General features: G+C 51.4%; 1 protein-coding gene across 1 annotated transcript; it reads left to right on the forward strand.

The window, feature by feature from the left end:
- Positions 1 to 2,899: 2,899 nt before the first annotated feature.
- Positions 2,900 to 6,658, forward strand: LOC121443037 (early growth response protein 1-like). Its single transcript, XM_041644724.1, has 2 exons — positions 2,900 to 3,483; positions 4,153 to 6,658. Exons 1-2 carry the CDS (start codon positions 3,174 to 3,176, stop codon positions 5,454 to 5,456), a joined length of 1,614 nt encoding a protein of 537 aa, XP_041500658.1. The 5' UTR covers positions 2,900 to 3,173; the 3' UTR covers positions 5,457 to 6,658.
- Positions 6,659 to 14,374: the final 7,716 nt, after the last annotated feature.

Raw genomic sequence — 14,374 nt, forward strand, 5'->3', positions numbered from 1 at the left:
CAAAAAAAAAAAAAATTCCTGCTGCAGCAGGGAGGGTACAGGTTAGGAGCCGGAGAGGCAGCTGGTGGTTAGGGGCATAAGCTGCTCTTGCAGAGAGGACCCTGGTTTGGCTCCCAGCAACCAAATAGAGGCTCAAGGCCGTCTGTAACCACAGTTTCAGGAGATCTGGTGCCGTCTTTGGGACTCATGCGAAGTTCACAGAGACAGTGCACTTACACACATACAGGCAAAGTACTCATACACATAAAATAATTAAGACTTTTTTTAAAGGATACAGAATAGCTGTTAGGGTTCTCTTCTGTTAGGACTGGAATGCTTTTCTCTTGGCACATTTTTTTTGTTTGTTTTTCTTCTCTTTTTTGTTTTTATAAAGATGGGGTCTCATGTAGCCCAAGTTGGCTTCAAAAGCGCTAAATAGCCAAGGATGGCCTCGAACTCTTGATTCTCCTACCTAACTTCCTAAGTATTGGAATTATCAACACGGGGCTAGTTCATGCCTAACTAGAACTAATGTTTTCCTGCATGATAAGCTGCCTATTAACTGAGCTACATTCCCGGCCCCATTTGGGTTTTCTTGAAGGCTGAGTGAGCCTTCTTCAATGCTTACTAAATGGAACACAAACCCTGATCTTTTTTTTTTTTTTTTTTTTTTTTTTTTTTTTTTTTTTTGATTTTTCAAGACAGGGTTTCTCCGTAGCTTTTGGTTCCTGTCCTGGAACTAGCTCTTGTAGACCAGGCTGGCCTCGAACTCACAGAGATCCGCCTGCCTCTGCCTCCCGAGTGCTGGGATTAAAGGCGTGCGCCACCACCGCCCGGCACAAGCCCTGATCTTGGTAGTCGGTAGCAGACTACGTAAATTTCAGTCTGTGGAACAACCCTTCCACATGAGCGTCGTTAACATTAGCCTTATTTTACCACTAGAGAACGCGAGACACAGAAAGTTTGGTCAGAGAACCCCAGCAGAGTGGGGGGAAAAGGGACATTGTCACACAGGAAGCAACTGATGCTGCCTGTCCTGGCCAGGAACCTATGGAAAGGCACGCTACTTACAGCCCCTAAGTGAATAACGTTAACACTTGGCCAAAGAACTTAGGATGGTGAGTTCAAACACAGGGGAACCCTGGTTCATTGCTGGGTTCCTTAAGCTGCTTTTTTTTTAAGAGGGGGGGTGTCAGAGAAAGAGAACGCTGGAGTAGTCCCCTCACCCCGTTAAACCCTGATGATCATCACCTTCCCTCTTCTGTCTCTCACTCTCCTTCCACAGACGCACTATTTGCTTTCTTTTTAAATATAAAAAATAAATAAAATATAAAACAGCACCTTTTCTGGATTCAAATTTGGAAACAACAAAGCCTTCCCTTTCTGAATTCCTTCTCCCTTTGGAGTAGAGGGAGGAGGGCTTCGCTGCTTGCGTCAGGGTCCCAGGAGACCTGCGGGAATCCTCCGCCATCACCTCTCTGCGTTTCCCTGCCCTTGGCCTGGCTCCGGGAGGAAAGTGTTACCCCGGAGTCTGGGCGCCTTGGCAGCGGCGGTTCCCTCGGGACTGCGGGGAAGGCCCAGGCCGCCGCGCCTGCTCAGTTCTCACTCACTGCGTCTCAGGCTCTCCCAGCCTGGCTCTGCGCCCAGCCGAGGAAACGGGCGGGGGACCGCGGAGGCGGCAGAAGAGCCCGCCCCGCCTGGATCCCGGGGAAACACAACTGGAGAGACCTCCAGAGGGCAGCACGGAGTCATTGGAGCGTCCTCAGCACCCCAAGCCAGGGGTCGCCAGGGAGTCCCAAGGAAAGTCCCCTCTTTAGAACAGGGCAGGGTCCGCCCGACCTGGGCTGCATAAAGGTCAGGAAGTTCCCAACCATCACAAGAACCAACAGCTCCCGGCGGGGACTCCAGACTGTCCTAGGGCAATCAGGGTCTGCAGTCCAGGTCGCCAAAGGTGGGTTTCTCAACGGCAGGGACCAGGGAATAGATTTTCGGTTCTGGCTGGCGCATTGGGAGCCCCAGGTCTTCACACCCCTAACCTACTGATGGGTGGTGGAATGCGCGCCCGACTGCTAGGCAGCGCCTCCAGCACCAGGGGCCACATCTCTTGGTCTCAGTTTTCCCGGTGACACCTGGAAAGTGACCCTGCCATTAGTGGCGGTTCGGGTCAGGGCCCCGCCTCTCCTGGGCGGCCTCTGCCCCAGCCCGCCCCGCCGCTCCTCCTCTCGGCAGGCTCGCTCCCACGGTCCCCGAGGTGGGCGGGCGAGCCCAGGATGACGGCTGTAGAACCCCGGCCTGACTCGCCCTCGCCCCCGCGCCCGGCCTGGGCTTCCCCAGCCCAGCTCGCACCCGGGGGCCGTCGGTGCCGCCGCGCGCCCAGCTCTACGCGCCCGGCGCCCTCCCCACGCGGGCGTCCCCGACTCCTGCGCGCGTTCGGGCTCCCGGCTGGGAACCAAGCAGGGGGGAGGGAAGGAGGGTGGGAGCGCCGACCCGGAAACGCCATATAAGGAGCAGGAAGGATCCCCCGCCGGAACAGACCTTATTTGGGCAGCGCCTTATTTGGAGCGGCCCAATATGGCCCTACCGCTTCCGGCTTTGGGAGGAGGGGCGAGGGGGGTTGGGGCGGGGGCAGGCTGGGAACTACAGGTGCCTGGCCCCGGAGGCCACCGCTGCCATTCCGATACTCGGCTTTCCCAGAGTTTGTGTGTCCGAGATGCTGGAGCGGGTCTCAGAGTGGAGGTGCCCACCGCTCTCGGATGGGGGGTGCTTCACGTCACTCCGGGTCCTCCCGGCCGGTCCTTCCATATTAGGGCTTCCTGCTTCCCATATATGGCCATGTACGTCACGGCGGAGGCGGGCCCGTGCTGCTCCAGACCCTTGAAATAGAGGCCGATTTGGGGAGTCGCGAGAGATCCCAGCGCGCAGAACTTGGGGAGCCTCCGCCGCGATTTGCCGCCGCCGCCGCCGCCGTAAGCTTCCGCCGCCGTAAGATCGGCCCCTGCCCCAGCCTCCGCTGCAGCCCTGCGTCCACCACGGGCCGTGGCCACTGCCAGCCTGGGGGTCCACCTACCCTCCCCGCAGTGTGCCCTGGCGCCCCGTATGTGACCCGGCCAACTCCTGGCGAGTGTGCCCTCAGTAGCTTTGGTCCCGGGCTGCGCCCACCGCCCAACATCAGCTCTCCAGCTCGCTCGTCCGGGATGGCAGCGGCCAAGGCCGAGATGCAGTTGATGTCCCCACTGCAGATCTCTGACCCGTTCGGCTCCTTTCCTCACTCACCCACCATGGACAACTACCCCAAACTGGAGGAGATGATGCTGCTGAGCAACGGGGCTCCCCAGTTCCTCGGTGCTGCCGGAGCCCCAGAGGGCAGCGGCGGTAACAGCAACAGCAGCAGCAGCAGCAGCAGCAGCAGCGGGGGCGGTAGTGGGGGCGGCAGCAACAGCGGCAGCAGCGCCTTCAATCCTCAGGGGGAGCCGGGCGAACAGCCCTACGAGCACCTGACCACAGGTAAGCGGTGGTCTGCGCCGAGGATGAATACCCCTTAGTGACTACCCTAACGTCCAGCCCTTTGCTACAGAGACCTGATCCTAAACGTTAGGCATGGTCCTGGGGTTCCCTCTATTTCACAGGGCTCCGGGGTCTTGTGTTAAATGTCCGGGGATAACCCCCCGCCCCCCGCCCCACCATCCTTGCGGTGCGCGGAGGGCAGAGCGTTTGTTTTGGACGGAGAGCTCAAGCTGCGTGGGTGGTTGGAGGAGGGAGGGGGGTTTGTTTTGATGAGCAGGATTGCCCCCTCCCCCGCGCGCGAGCGGCGCTGCGTGGCTTGCCGCTTGTCCCCAAGGCAGGGCTGAAATCTGTGAACAGGGATGTCCCTGCCGCCCAGGGTAGGGGGCGCGCATTAGCTGTGGCCACTAGGGTGCTGGCGGGATTCCCTCGCCGCACAGCCTTGCTGCGGAGCTCTCCTAGCTGCAGTAGAGGGGGGATTCTCTGTTTGCGTCAGCTGTTGAAATGGCCTCTGCCATTGGAGCAGGTCCAGGAACATTGCAATCTGCTCCTATCAATTATTAACCACATCAGTGGTAGCCGGGCGACCTCTTGCCTGGCCGCGTCTGTTCCCATCGTCCGTCTAGTGATTGCTCTCCAGTAATCAGGCCTCTCTCCTCTCTTTCCTACCAGAGTCATTTTCGGACATCGCTCTGAATAACGAGAAGGCGATGGTGGAGACAAGTTATTCCAGCCAAACTACTCGGTTGCCTCCCATCACCTACACTGGCCGCTTCTCCCTGGAACCTGCACCCAACAGTGGCAACACTTTGTGGCCTGAACCTCTTTTTAGCCTAGTCAGTGGCCTCGTGAGCATGTCCAATCCTCCGGTCTCTTCGTCCTCAGCACCTTCTCCAGCGGCTTCAACGTCTTCCTCTGCCTCCCAGAGCCCACCCCTGAGCTGCGCTGTGCCCTCCAACGACAGCAGCCCCATTTACTCAGCTGCGCCCACTTTTCCCACTCCCAACACTGACATTTTTCCTGAGCCCCAAAGTCAGGCCTTTCCCTCCTCGGCAGGCACAGCCCTACAGTACCCGCCTCCTGCCTACCCTGCCACCAAGGGTGGCTTCCAGGTTCCCATGATCCCTGACTATCTGTTTCCACAACAACAGGGAGACCTGGGCCTGGGCACCCCAGACCAGAAGCCCTTCCAGGGTCTGGAGAACCGTACCCAGCAGCCTTCACTTACCCCACTATCCACTATTAAAGCCTTCGCCACTCAGTCGGGCTCCCAGGACTTAAAGGCTCTTAATACCACCTACCAGTCCCAGCTCATCAAACCCAGCCGCATGCGCAAGTACCCTAACCGGCCCAGCAAGACGCCCCCCCACGAACGTCCATATGCCTGCCCGGTCGAGTCCTGCGATCGCCGCTTTTCTCGCTCTGACGAGCTCACCCGCCACATCCGCATCCACACAGGCCAGAAACCCTTCCAGTGTCGAATCTGCATGCGCAACTTCAGTCGCAGTGACCACCTTACCACCCACATCCGCACCCACACAGGCGAGAAGCCTTTTGCCTGTGACATTTGTGGGAGAAAGTTTGCCAGGAGCGATGAACGCAAGAGGCATACCAAAATCCACTTACGACAGAAGGACAAGAAAGCAGACAAAAGTGTTGTGGCCTCTTCGGCCACCTCTTCCCTCTCTTCCTACCCGTCCCCAGTGGCTACCTCTTACCCATCCCCCGCCGCCACTTCATTTCCGTCCCCTGTGCCCACCTCCTACTCCTCTCCTGGCTCCTCTACCTACCCATCTCCTGCACACAGTGGCTTCCCCTCGCCCTCAGTGGCCACCACCTATGCCTCAGTTCCACCCGCTTTCCCTGCCCAGATCAGCAGCTTCCCTTCGGCAGCGGTCACCAACTCCTTCAGCACCTCGACTGGGCTTTCGGACATGACAGCCACCTTTTCTCCTAGGACAATTGAAATTTGCTAAAAGGGGAAAAGAAAAGAAAGGGAGGGGGAAAACCATGAAAGACAATAAAGGACCGGAGGGAGATGGCCACCAGAAGGGGCTCCTCTTAGGTCAAAGCCAAGTCCTTCCTCTGGTCCAAAGGAGGAGGTCTATTGGCCAAGGGCCCTTTCACTTACTGTCCCTGCTTCCCGTTCCTATTCCCTTTGACTTCAGCTGCCTGAAACAGCCATGTCCAAGTTCTTCACCTCTATCCAAAGAACTTGATTTGCATGGGTATTGGATAAATCATTTCAGTATCATCTCCATCATACGCCTGACCCTGGCTCCCCTCAGTGCTACAACATCAAGTTGGAGAAATGGGTTTGGGTCCTCGGAACCCCGCCTGGTATCTTTGTACAGTGTCTGTGCCATGGATTTTGTTTTCCTTGGGGTATTGACGTGAAGATAATTTGCATACTCTATTGTATTATTTGGAGTTCCGTCCTCACTTTGGGGGGGAGGGGGAGCAAAGCCAAGCAAACCAATGGTGATCCTCTATTTTGTGACGACGCTGCTGTGACAATATGTTTGGAGCATCTTTTGAAGCAGCAGTCCTAGGTATTAACCAGAGCATGTGTCAGAGTGTTCCGTTAACCTCTTTGTAAATACTGCTCGACTGTACTCTCACATGTGACAAAAGTATGGTTTGTTTGGTTTTTTGTTTTTATTTTCTGTTTTTGAAAAAAAAAATTTGCCCGTCCCTTTGGTTTAAAAAGTTTCACGTCTTGGTGCCTTTTGTGTGACACGCCGTGCCGATGGCTTGACATGTGCAATTGTGAGGGACATGCTCACCTCTAGCCTTAAGCGGGTAGGAGTGATGTCTTGGGGAAGGCTTTGAGAGAAAAACGAGGAAGAGGGCTGAGCTGAGCTTTGGCTCTCCAGAATGGAAGAAGAAAAAATTCAAAACAAAATTAGAACTCTCAAAAGTCTATTTTTTTAACTGAAAATGTAAATTTATACATATATTCAGGAGTTGGAATGTTGTAGTTACCTACTGAGTAGGCGGCAATTTTTTGTATGTTATGAACATGAAGTTCATTATTTTGTGGTTTTGTTTTACTTTGTACTTGTGTTTGCTTAAACAAAAAGTGACTTGTTTGGCTTATAAACACATTGAATGCGCTTTACTGCCCATGGGATATGTGGTGTATATCCTTCCGAAAAATTAAAAGGAAAATAAAGAAGCTGTAACTGGTTATGTGTTTCCTGGGCTAGGGGGCGGGCTGTGCAGGAACCATTCCTGCCTAAAGGGGATTGAGGTTTTTTTCAGACTGGCTTTACGGATGTGTGAGCATCTGTGTTGGTGCTGGGAACTGACCGTGCACATGTTAAGTAGCACATCCCTTGATTCCCAGCACGAGGAAGGCAGAGGGAGGCAGATCTCTGTGAGTTCGAGGCCAGCCTGGTCTACAGAGTGAGTTCCAGGACAGCCAGAGAAACCTTGTCTCAAAAAAAAAAAAAAAAAAAAAAAAAGCAGGCACTCCTCTACTCCTGTTTCACTATGTCCAGGCTTTTTCTGTCAGTGTGGTGGACTGTAGCAGCCTGAGGTGGCCTTGTGGTCAGAGACATGAGCTAATGCCACCCCTCATTTCTACCTTTACCCAGAATTGGAAAAATCTGGTCCCTGCCAGATGTTCTTGGGGGAGATACAAGGCGGACAACACAGGCTGACTCAACTTCTCCATCCTCGCATGGCCCCAGCAACTTAGAAGCAGGGGCCAGTTCTCCAGCCAAAACCTTCCAGGAAGGAGAGCTCATCCCTTTGCCAGTTGGAAAGGCCATTCTTGGCAGCTTCCTGGGAGACAGGGCAGGGTGAATAAGAGGTGGCAAAGTGTGTTCCCATTGGATAGGCATACACAGTACAAGGTTTTCTTGACCTTGGTCCCTAAAGGATACTCAGTGCTGGGGTGCTCCTAGGTTTGTGAGCATCTGTCTGCTCAGTGAGAGCCTTTGACTTGGCCATGACAGACAGACAAGAACAGTTCCTGTTCCAGGAATGCAGATGGTTGGGGAGATGGAGATGTGAGCCAAAAATTACAACACGATACGTTACACAATCAGGGCAAGTGTGTGGCTCCCTGGATGCACAAAGACAGGCACCCAATCCAGCTGGGGACTTAGAAGAGGTGGGAAAGTTAAATTGGGCAGCCTAAGTAGGGGTGGACCTCAATGCCTCTGCGTTACTGAGTCGGGGAAGACAGTGGCCGTTAGTATACAGTGTAGTTAGAATGGAGTGCTGTGGAAACACTACCTCTAACTCCAATGTGCCTCATCTGCGAATTCACCAGATACCCACGATCTTAGGGCACACGGCATGGTGACCTTGGTGTGCTGGAATTCTCCAGTCTTGGCTCCACACTCACCTTCTGACCCCAGACACCCGAGTATCCCTCAGGAACTAGGTGGAGTCAAGGTGAACTCACCCCCACCCCTCTGCTTGCTCTGAGGGCCCTTCAGGTTCTCAGCCCTCACCTCCTAGGTCCTAGGGAATGCCAGTAGTCCCTTAGCATTAGCCTAGCTCTTGTGCATTCTATCCTCCCCTGCCAACACTTTTCTCTGCCCTCTCCCATGAATCCAGATCCCTTAGCCTAGACCAGGGGGAACCAGGCACCTTATCTAGACAAGGGCACAGCCCTGTTAGCCTCCCAGCAAAACTGCCAAGTCCCCACAAGACATTTGTGTTGGCAGACCTCTCCCTAGCCCCGCCTACCCTTCCCCATCTCACTCTAGGCTCCTGCAGGTCTGTGCTTGTTAGACATTCTTTAGAGTTTCTCACCCTGGATTCCCAAGAAACAAAGTGCATCGGAAGTACACTTGTGTGGGAAGGAGGAAGCAAGGACAGTCCCTTTACGGCACAGTGTCTCCTGTTTGAAGACTCTAGGATGAGCTTACCAGACCTGTTTCCCAGAGGGTCCATCTTATCCAGGAGGACTTTTGGTATTGGCCTTGATAACAAGGTCATTCCTAGGCAGATGGCTGGCTGAGAAATTCTGCCAAGCTTGCTAGCCAATTTTCCTCGGTCTTGGCATCAAGGTTTCATTAGATTCTGACACTCCAAACTCAAGTTCTTTTGCATGATTGAAATAAGGCACCACTTAAAAAAAAATTGCCCTGTTTTATGGATCAGGAATCTAGGTGTGTTGGCAGGGTCTGTGAATGTAGCTCTTTCGTAGCCTGTACCAGAAGAATCACCCAAAATAAGAAGGATTAATTTTATCTCCTGCTCCTCGGAGGGCCACCTGCAACCCAAGGCTCAGGACGGCTGTGATCTTAGTAATGGTTGAGATGTGGCATGAATGTTGAACAATGGGTTGTTGCCTGGGGACATTGCCTAGAGTTTCAGGAATATGGGGAAGACCAAGGCAGCATGGAAGAAACAGGAGAGGGAGAGAAACAGGTTTAGATTTGAAGGAAAACAACCACAACCCTCTAGCATACCTCTAAGTTCTCTTTGGGGGGGGGGGGTGTTAGGGCTCAAGAAAGGTTTTTTCTTTGTAGACCCTGGCTGTCCTGGTACTTGCTCTGTAGACCAGGCTGACCTGGAACTCAGAGACTGACCTGCCTTTGCCTCTTGAGTGCTGGGATTGCAGGCATGCACCACCACACCTGGCTCCTTCTAAGTTCTTGACAGGTCTTTTTCTTTTGGATTTCAGGAATGTTCCATCCCATGCAATTCGAAAGATTCCACTTGGAAGGAAAGAAATTGGCCTGGTTGTCAATGTTCCAGCTTTCCTATGAACTTCGTTCTACCCCTCCTGACTCACAGAAGAAATGGGGCCAGGTCAGAGGACCACAGGCTGGGAATTCTCTGCCAGGTCCCTATCCCCATCTAACTGAGAACCTAGCATCATGCTAATATTGGCACTGTTGTGGGGGGATGGGCAAACGGAGACCGCAGTGTCCTAAGGGAAATGAGACCAAGTCCCAAGGAATCAGATGTCAATAACATTTAATTTCAACATTTTACCCAGAAACCTTTGGGTACGGTGGTGTGGTGATTTCCTCCAATTGAAACACCCCTTCCTGGAGGGAGGAAGGTGGTCCTGAGACTCAGGAAGTCAACAAACCTCCCAAGGTTAAGAATGCTGAAACTCACAAGTTTCACAAGCCCCTCCCCCGCAAGGTTATAAAAGTGTATAGGAAGGCTAGTGAAAGGAGGCGCCCATCGGCAGAGTCCCACAGAGTGTGACCCGCCTGCTACCTGCCGGTTGCGCAGGGAGATGCAGGGCGGCAGTTTTCATGAAGCCTGAGCCATGCTGGGGTGAGCTTTGAACCACTCATGTTCCTGTAAGTAACCTCTAACCTGATTTCCTGCAGGTAACTGCAGTGAACTCATTGGCTCACCATGCTGGACTTGGTGGGATCCTTTGATCCACCGCCAGTGCCCTCCCTGTGTGGGGAGAGCAGCCCAGTGTTCAGGTCGCTGTGGAAACGTTTCCTGAAACAAATGCCAGTAAGGTTTTTGCCTTCAGGGGCTGGAGAGATGGTTCAGCCCTGGAGAGCCCTTGTTCTCACTGAGGACCCTGGTTTGATTCCCAGAAGCAACACGGCATACTGCAACCATCCACAACGCCAATTCCTGGGGAGCAGACACGGGCTTTTGGGCAGGCACTCACGGGGTGCACAGACATACATGCAGACAAAACACTCATACCCATAAAATAGTTCATACCTAGACAGCAAGTCGGGCCCGCTGTTTGAGCTGATTTCCTCCCAGTCCTCCTTTCCCAATCGTGGGACTTAGGAGAGACCTTTCTGGTAAAGTTTAATTGAGATAATCACCTGCCTTAGGTCAGAACGATGGCTCCAGTTTATCTCGTTTTCCACTTGTGGGCTGTCTCTTCTCAACCCATCCTCCTCAGCACTAAGGAGTTTGATTCTATTTTTAATTTATACGAAGTTTTTGTTTTTAGCATTTTATTTATTTGTTAGTGTGTTGAAGGATGGCTCTCTCCTTTTACTGTGGGTTCTAAGGACTAAACTGTCTTTGGAATTTCCTGCTTGATGAAAATGTCTGCTGGATACTATGGGCCTGAAGGCTGAAGATGGATGCCCCAACGGTACAAAAGAACTTCGGGTGACTGTCCAGGCAGCGAGATGTTTCTGTCATTTCTAGAGTTTTCTTATTTCTTGTTTACTTAGGTAGTATTATATCCTTCTGGAGTCTTTGATGGAGTTGAAGAATGAATAGATAGTTATAGTTTTCCTTAGTTATGATAAAAGATAAAATAGATATAAATATTGTAACTGTAATTCTTGCTTGATAACTGTTTTGCTATATGTAATTTTACTATGTTAAAGTTAGAGCCTTTCTTTTTTGTTTAAACAGAAAAAGGGGAAGTGATGGGGGAGTGTCATATATCAATCTGTTGATTTCATTGGTTAAGCAATAAAGAAACTGCTAGTCCCATTTGATAGGCCCACCCTTAGGTGGGTGGAGTAAACAGAATGGAATGCTGGGAGAAAGAAACTGAGTCAGGGAGTCGCCATGATTCTCCCAGTCCAGGCAGACGCAGGCTAAGATCATTCCTGGTAAGCCAGCTCTTGGGCTACATAGATTATTAGAAATGGGCTAGTCCAGGTGCGAGAGCTAGCCTAGAAGAGGCTAGAAAGAAATGGGCCAAGCGGTGTTTAAAAGAATACAGTTTCCGTGTAATTATTTCGGGGCATAAGCCATGTGGGCGGCTGGGGTGCTGGGGACGCAGCCCCGCCGCTCTTATTTCAACAGGGAATTGAACCCAGATCCTATGGAAGAGCAGCCAGTGCTCTTTCTGTTTTTTCTTTTCTGAGATAGGGTTTCTCTCTGTAGACCAGGTTGGCCTCGAACTCACAGAGATCCACCTGCCTCTGCCTCCTGAGTGCTGGGATTAAAGTTGTGCGCCACCACTGCCCGGCTCAGTCAGTGCTCTTAACCACTGAGCCATCTTTTTTTCTCTTTCCCCCAAATCCTCACAGATCGTCTCTCTCTCCCTACCCACCAAAACTCATTTTCTCTGTCTCTAACGTTTTCCCAAACAAAAATTTAGGAAAAACAAAAATAACAAAAAATGAAAACCAAAATGCACAAATGTAAAAAAACAAAATAATATGCTCACACACACACACACACACACACACAAACACACAAAACAAACAAAACCGTGGGCCTTGTCTTGGAGTATGGTTGATAAACACAATGACTCTCCATTGGAAAGTATTGATTTCCCCTTTCCCAGCAGCTATCAATTGCAAATAGTTTCTTCGGTTAGGGATGGAACTTTGTGTCCACTACCCTTCCTCAGTGCTGGGGTTTCGTCTGGCTTGAAGCTGTGTGGGTCTTCTGTGTGCTGTCAGTCTCTGTAAGGTGTCAGGCAGCACCTCTGGCTCCTATAATCTTTCTGCCTTTCCTTCATCGATCCCTTGGCCTTGGGGGAGGGGTTTGACCTCCCCTTTCGGGCTGAGCGCCCCAGCGTCTCTGTGCATGCTTCAGCTGTGGGTTTCTGTGTTAATTACCAGCTACTGCCAGAAGAAGCATCTCTGACGAGTGTTGAGCGAAGCACTGGTCTGTGGGTACAGCAATATGTCATTAGGAGTCATTTTATTGCTGTGCACCTTTAGCAGAAAGACGGTGTTTTCCCCTAGGGCCATGCCCTATATCGTCTCGGGTTCTTGGCCGCTTTTGCAGGGTCAGGTATGTGCTCCGTCTCACACAGTGGGCTGTAAGTCCAATCAAAAGCGGTTGGTTACCCTCATCCCGTCTGTGCCAGTGTATCTCGCAGGTAGGTCACTTTTGTAGGTTGCAGGGTTTGTACCTGGGTGAAATTTATGATTACTTTTTTCCTCCGGTAGTGTACAAAGTATCTTCCAGCACCTTCTAGCCAGTAGGGTGAAGCCTCTAGTCAGGCACTGGCTGATTTTTCCATGTTTGATGACGTAAGTGGTGTCTTCAATATGGCCTTGTCAACAGGTTATGAAGGTGACCAGTTGCCTTAGCAATAGCGTACGTTTTGTGGGAGGCAGACCATGAGACCCCTTTGGCCAACAACTCAAGCTATAACCCATTCTTGACACTGGAGGTTTTATTTGCTGGCATAGTTGGGGCATAGTTTCCCCCGTAATGTAGTGACTCTTGAATCCCCTCCATGCACTCAGAAGGCATCTACAGAAGTAGTAGGTTTCTGTGTGGCATTTTGTGTGTTTATTTGATTTCTCTAGACAGGATTTTTCTCTATGTAACCTTGGCTGTCCTGGCCTCAAACGGTCTGCCTCTGCTTCCCAAGTGTAGGATTAAAATCATACACCACCACCACCCAGCCCCCATTCATTTTTTATATTGCTGTATTACAAACTTAACCCCACTGGTTTGTGTATTCCTGGTAATGAGATGTCTGGGCGAAGCAAGGTATATTGTCATTATCTCCTCATCTCAGCAAGCGTGCATAAGGCCTTGGGAATGCTCTGTATGGAGGAAAAGTACGTGACAGAAAGAGGGCCAGAACATTCCAGAGTCCAGAGACAGTCCTGTTTTTACAAAGGAAGAGGCAGAGGAGTAGATGATTATCTTACTGTTCTATTGCTGTGATAGGGTACCATGACCAAGGCAGCTTATAAAATAAAGTATTTATTTGGGGCTTACAGTTACAGAGGGCTTGTGTCCATGGTCTTTATCGTGTGGAGCATGGCAGCAGGTGGCAGTCAGGCACGGTGCTGGAGCTCACATCTGATGGGCTTTCGAAAGCCCGTCCCAGTGACACACCTCCTCCTGTAAGGCCACACCTGCTAATCCTTCCCAAACAGGTGCACAGTTCCACCAGCTTCCAACGCAACATTCAGTTATGGATCAGTGTGTCTGGGTGACTGCCATTCAAACCACCACAGTGATACAGGGAGTCGGCCCAGGAGCCTGCTCTCAAGAGGCCACTTCTGTACTTCTCCGCCAGTTAGTTTTCTAGAATACTAGATCTGCTCGCTAGTTGTCACGTTTCTGCCTCATTCTGGGATGGTTTATGTAACTATAGGTTGGAGAATCAGCTGTTCAGAGCACAGGCTGCCCTGGCAGAAGGCTCAGGCTTGGTTCCCAGCACTAACATGGCAGTTCACAAGTGTTTGTGACTCCCATTCCAGGGGACCAGACACAGTCTTTTGGTCTCTATGGACACCAGGAACACATGTAGTGCACAGTCATGCATGCAGAACATTCATGCATGTAAAATAGCACAAATCAGTCAGTCTGACCTCTAGGTGCACACTGTGCCATGCACACAAACACACATATGAAATTTAAAAAAAAAATTAGCTAGCTGGGTGGTGGTGGCACACGCCTTTAATCCCAGCACTCGGGAGACAGAGGCAGGTGGATCTCTGTGAGTTTGAGGCCAGCCTGGTCTACAAGAGCAAGAAGGTCACCTCAAATCCAAGGCCATTTTGGTCTATATAATGAATTCCAAATCAGTCCAAAATACAGAGTAAGACTGTTGCAAAAACAAAACAAGGCATTACTTTTTCTTAGGGCTGGGCTTGGTAGCACATGCCTGTAATCTCCGCCTAGCACTTGGAAACTAAGTAGGAGGATTGAAAGAGAGAGCTCTGGGCTGGCCTCAGCTCCATCACAGTGACATACCACACACACACACACACACACACACACACACACACACCAGCCATGTGCATAAACATTAGATACTCCTGGTGAAAAATGTAAACGCACCTGCGGTGGTTTGAATGAGAATGGCCCCCACATGCTTATGTACTTGAATACTTGGTCCGCAGTTGGTGAACTGTTTAGGAAGGATCAGGGGGTGTGGCCTTGTTGGAGGAGGTGTGTCACTGGGGGTGGGCTTTGAGGTTTCAAAAGCTTGTGTCAGGCCAGGTCTCAGGCTCTTTTGGGTCAGTTGTAAGCTCTCAGCTACTGCTCCAGCGCT

Source organism: Microtus oregoni, unplaced genomic scaffold (genome assembly GCF_018167655.1).
Source record: "Microtus oregoni isolate MIOR12 unplaced genomic scaffold, Mior012 000098F_ref0000018, whole genome shotgun sequence".
NCBI classification, from domain to species: Eukaryota; Metazoa; Chordata; class Mammalia; order Rodentia; family Cricetidae; genus Microtus; species Microtus oregoni.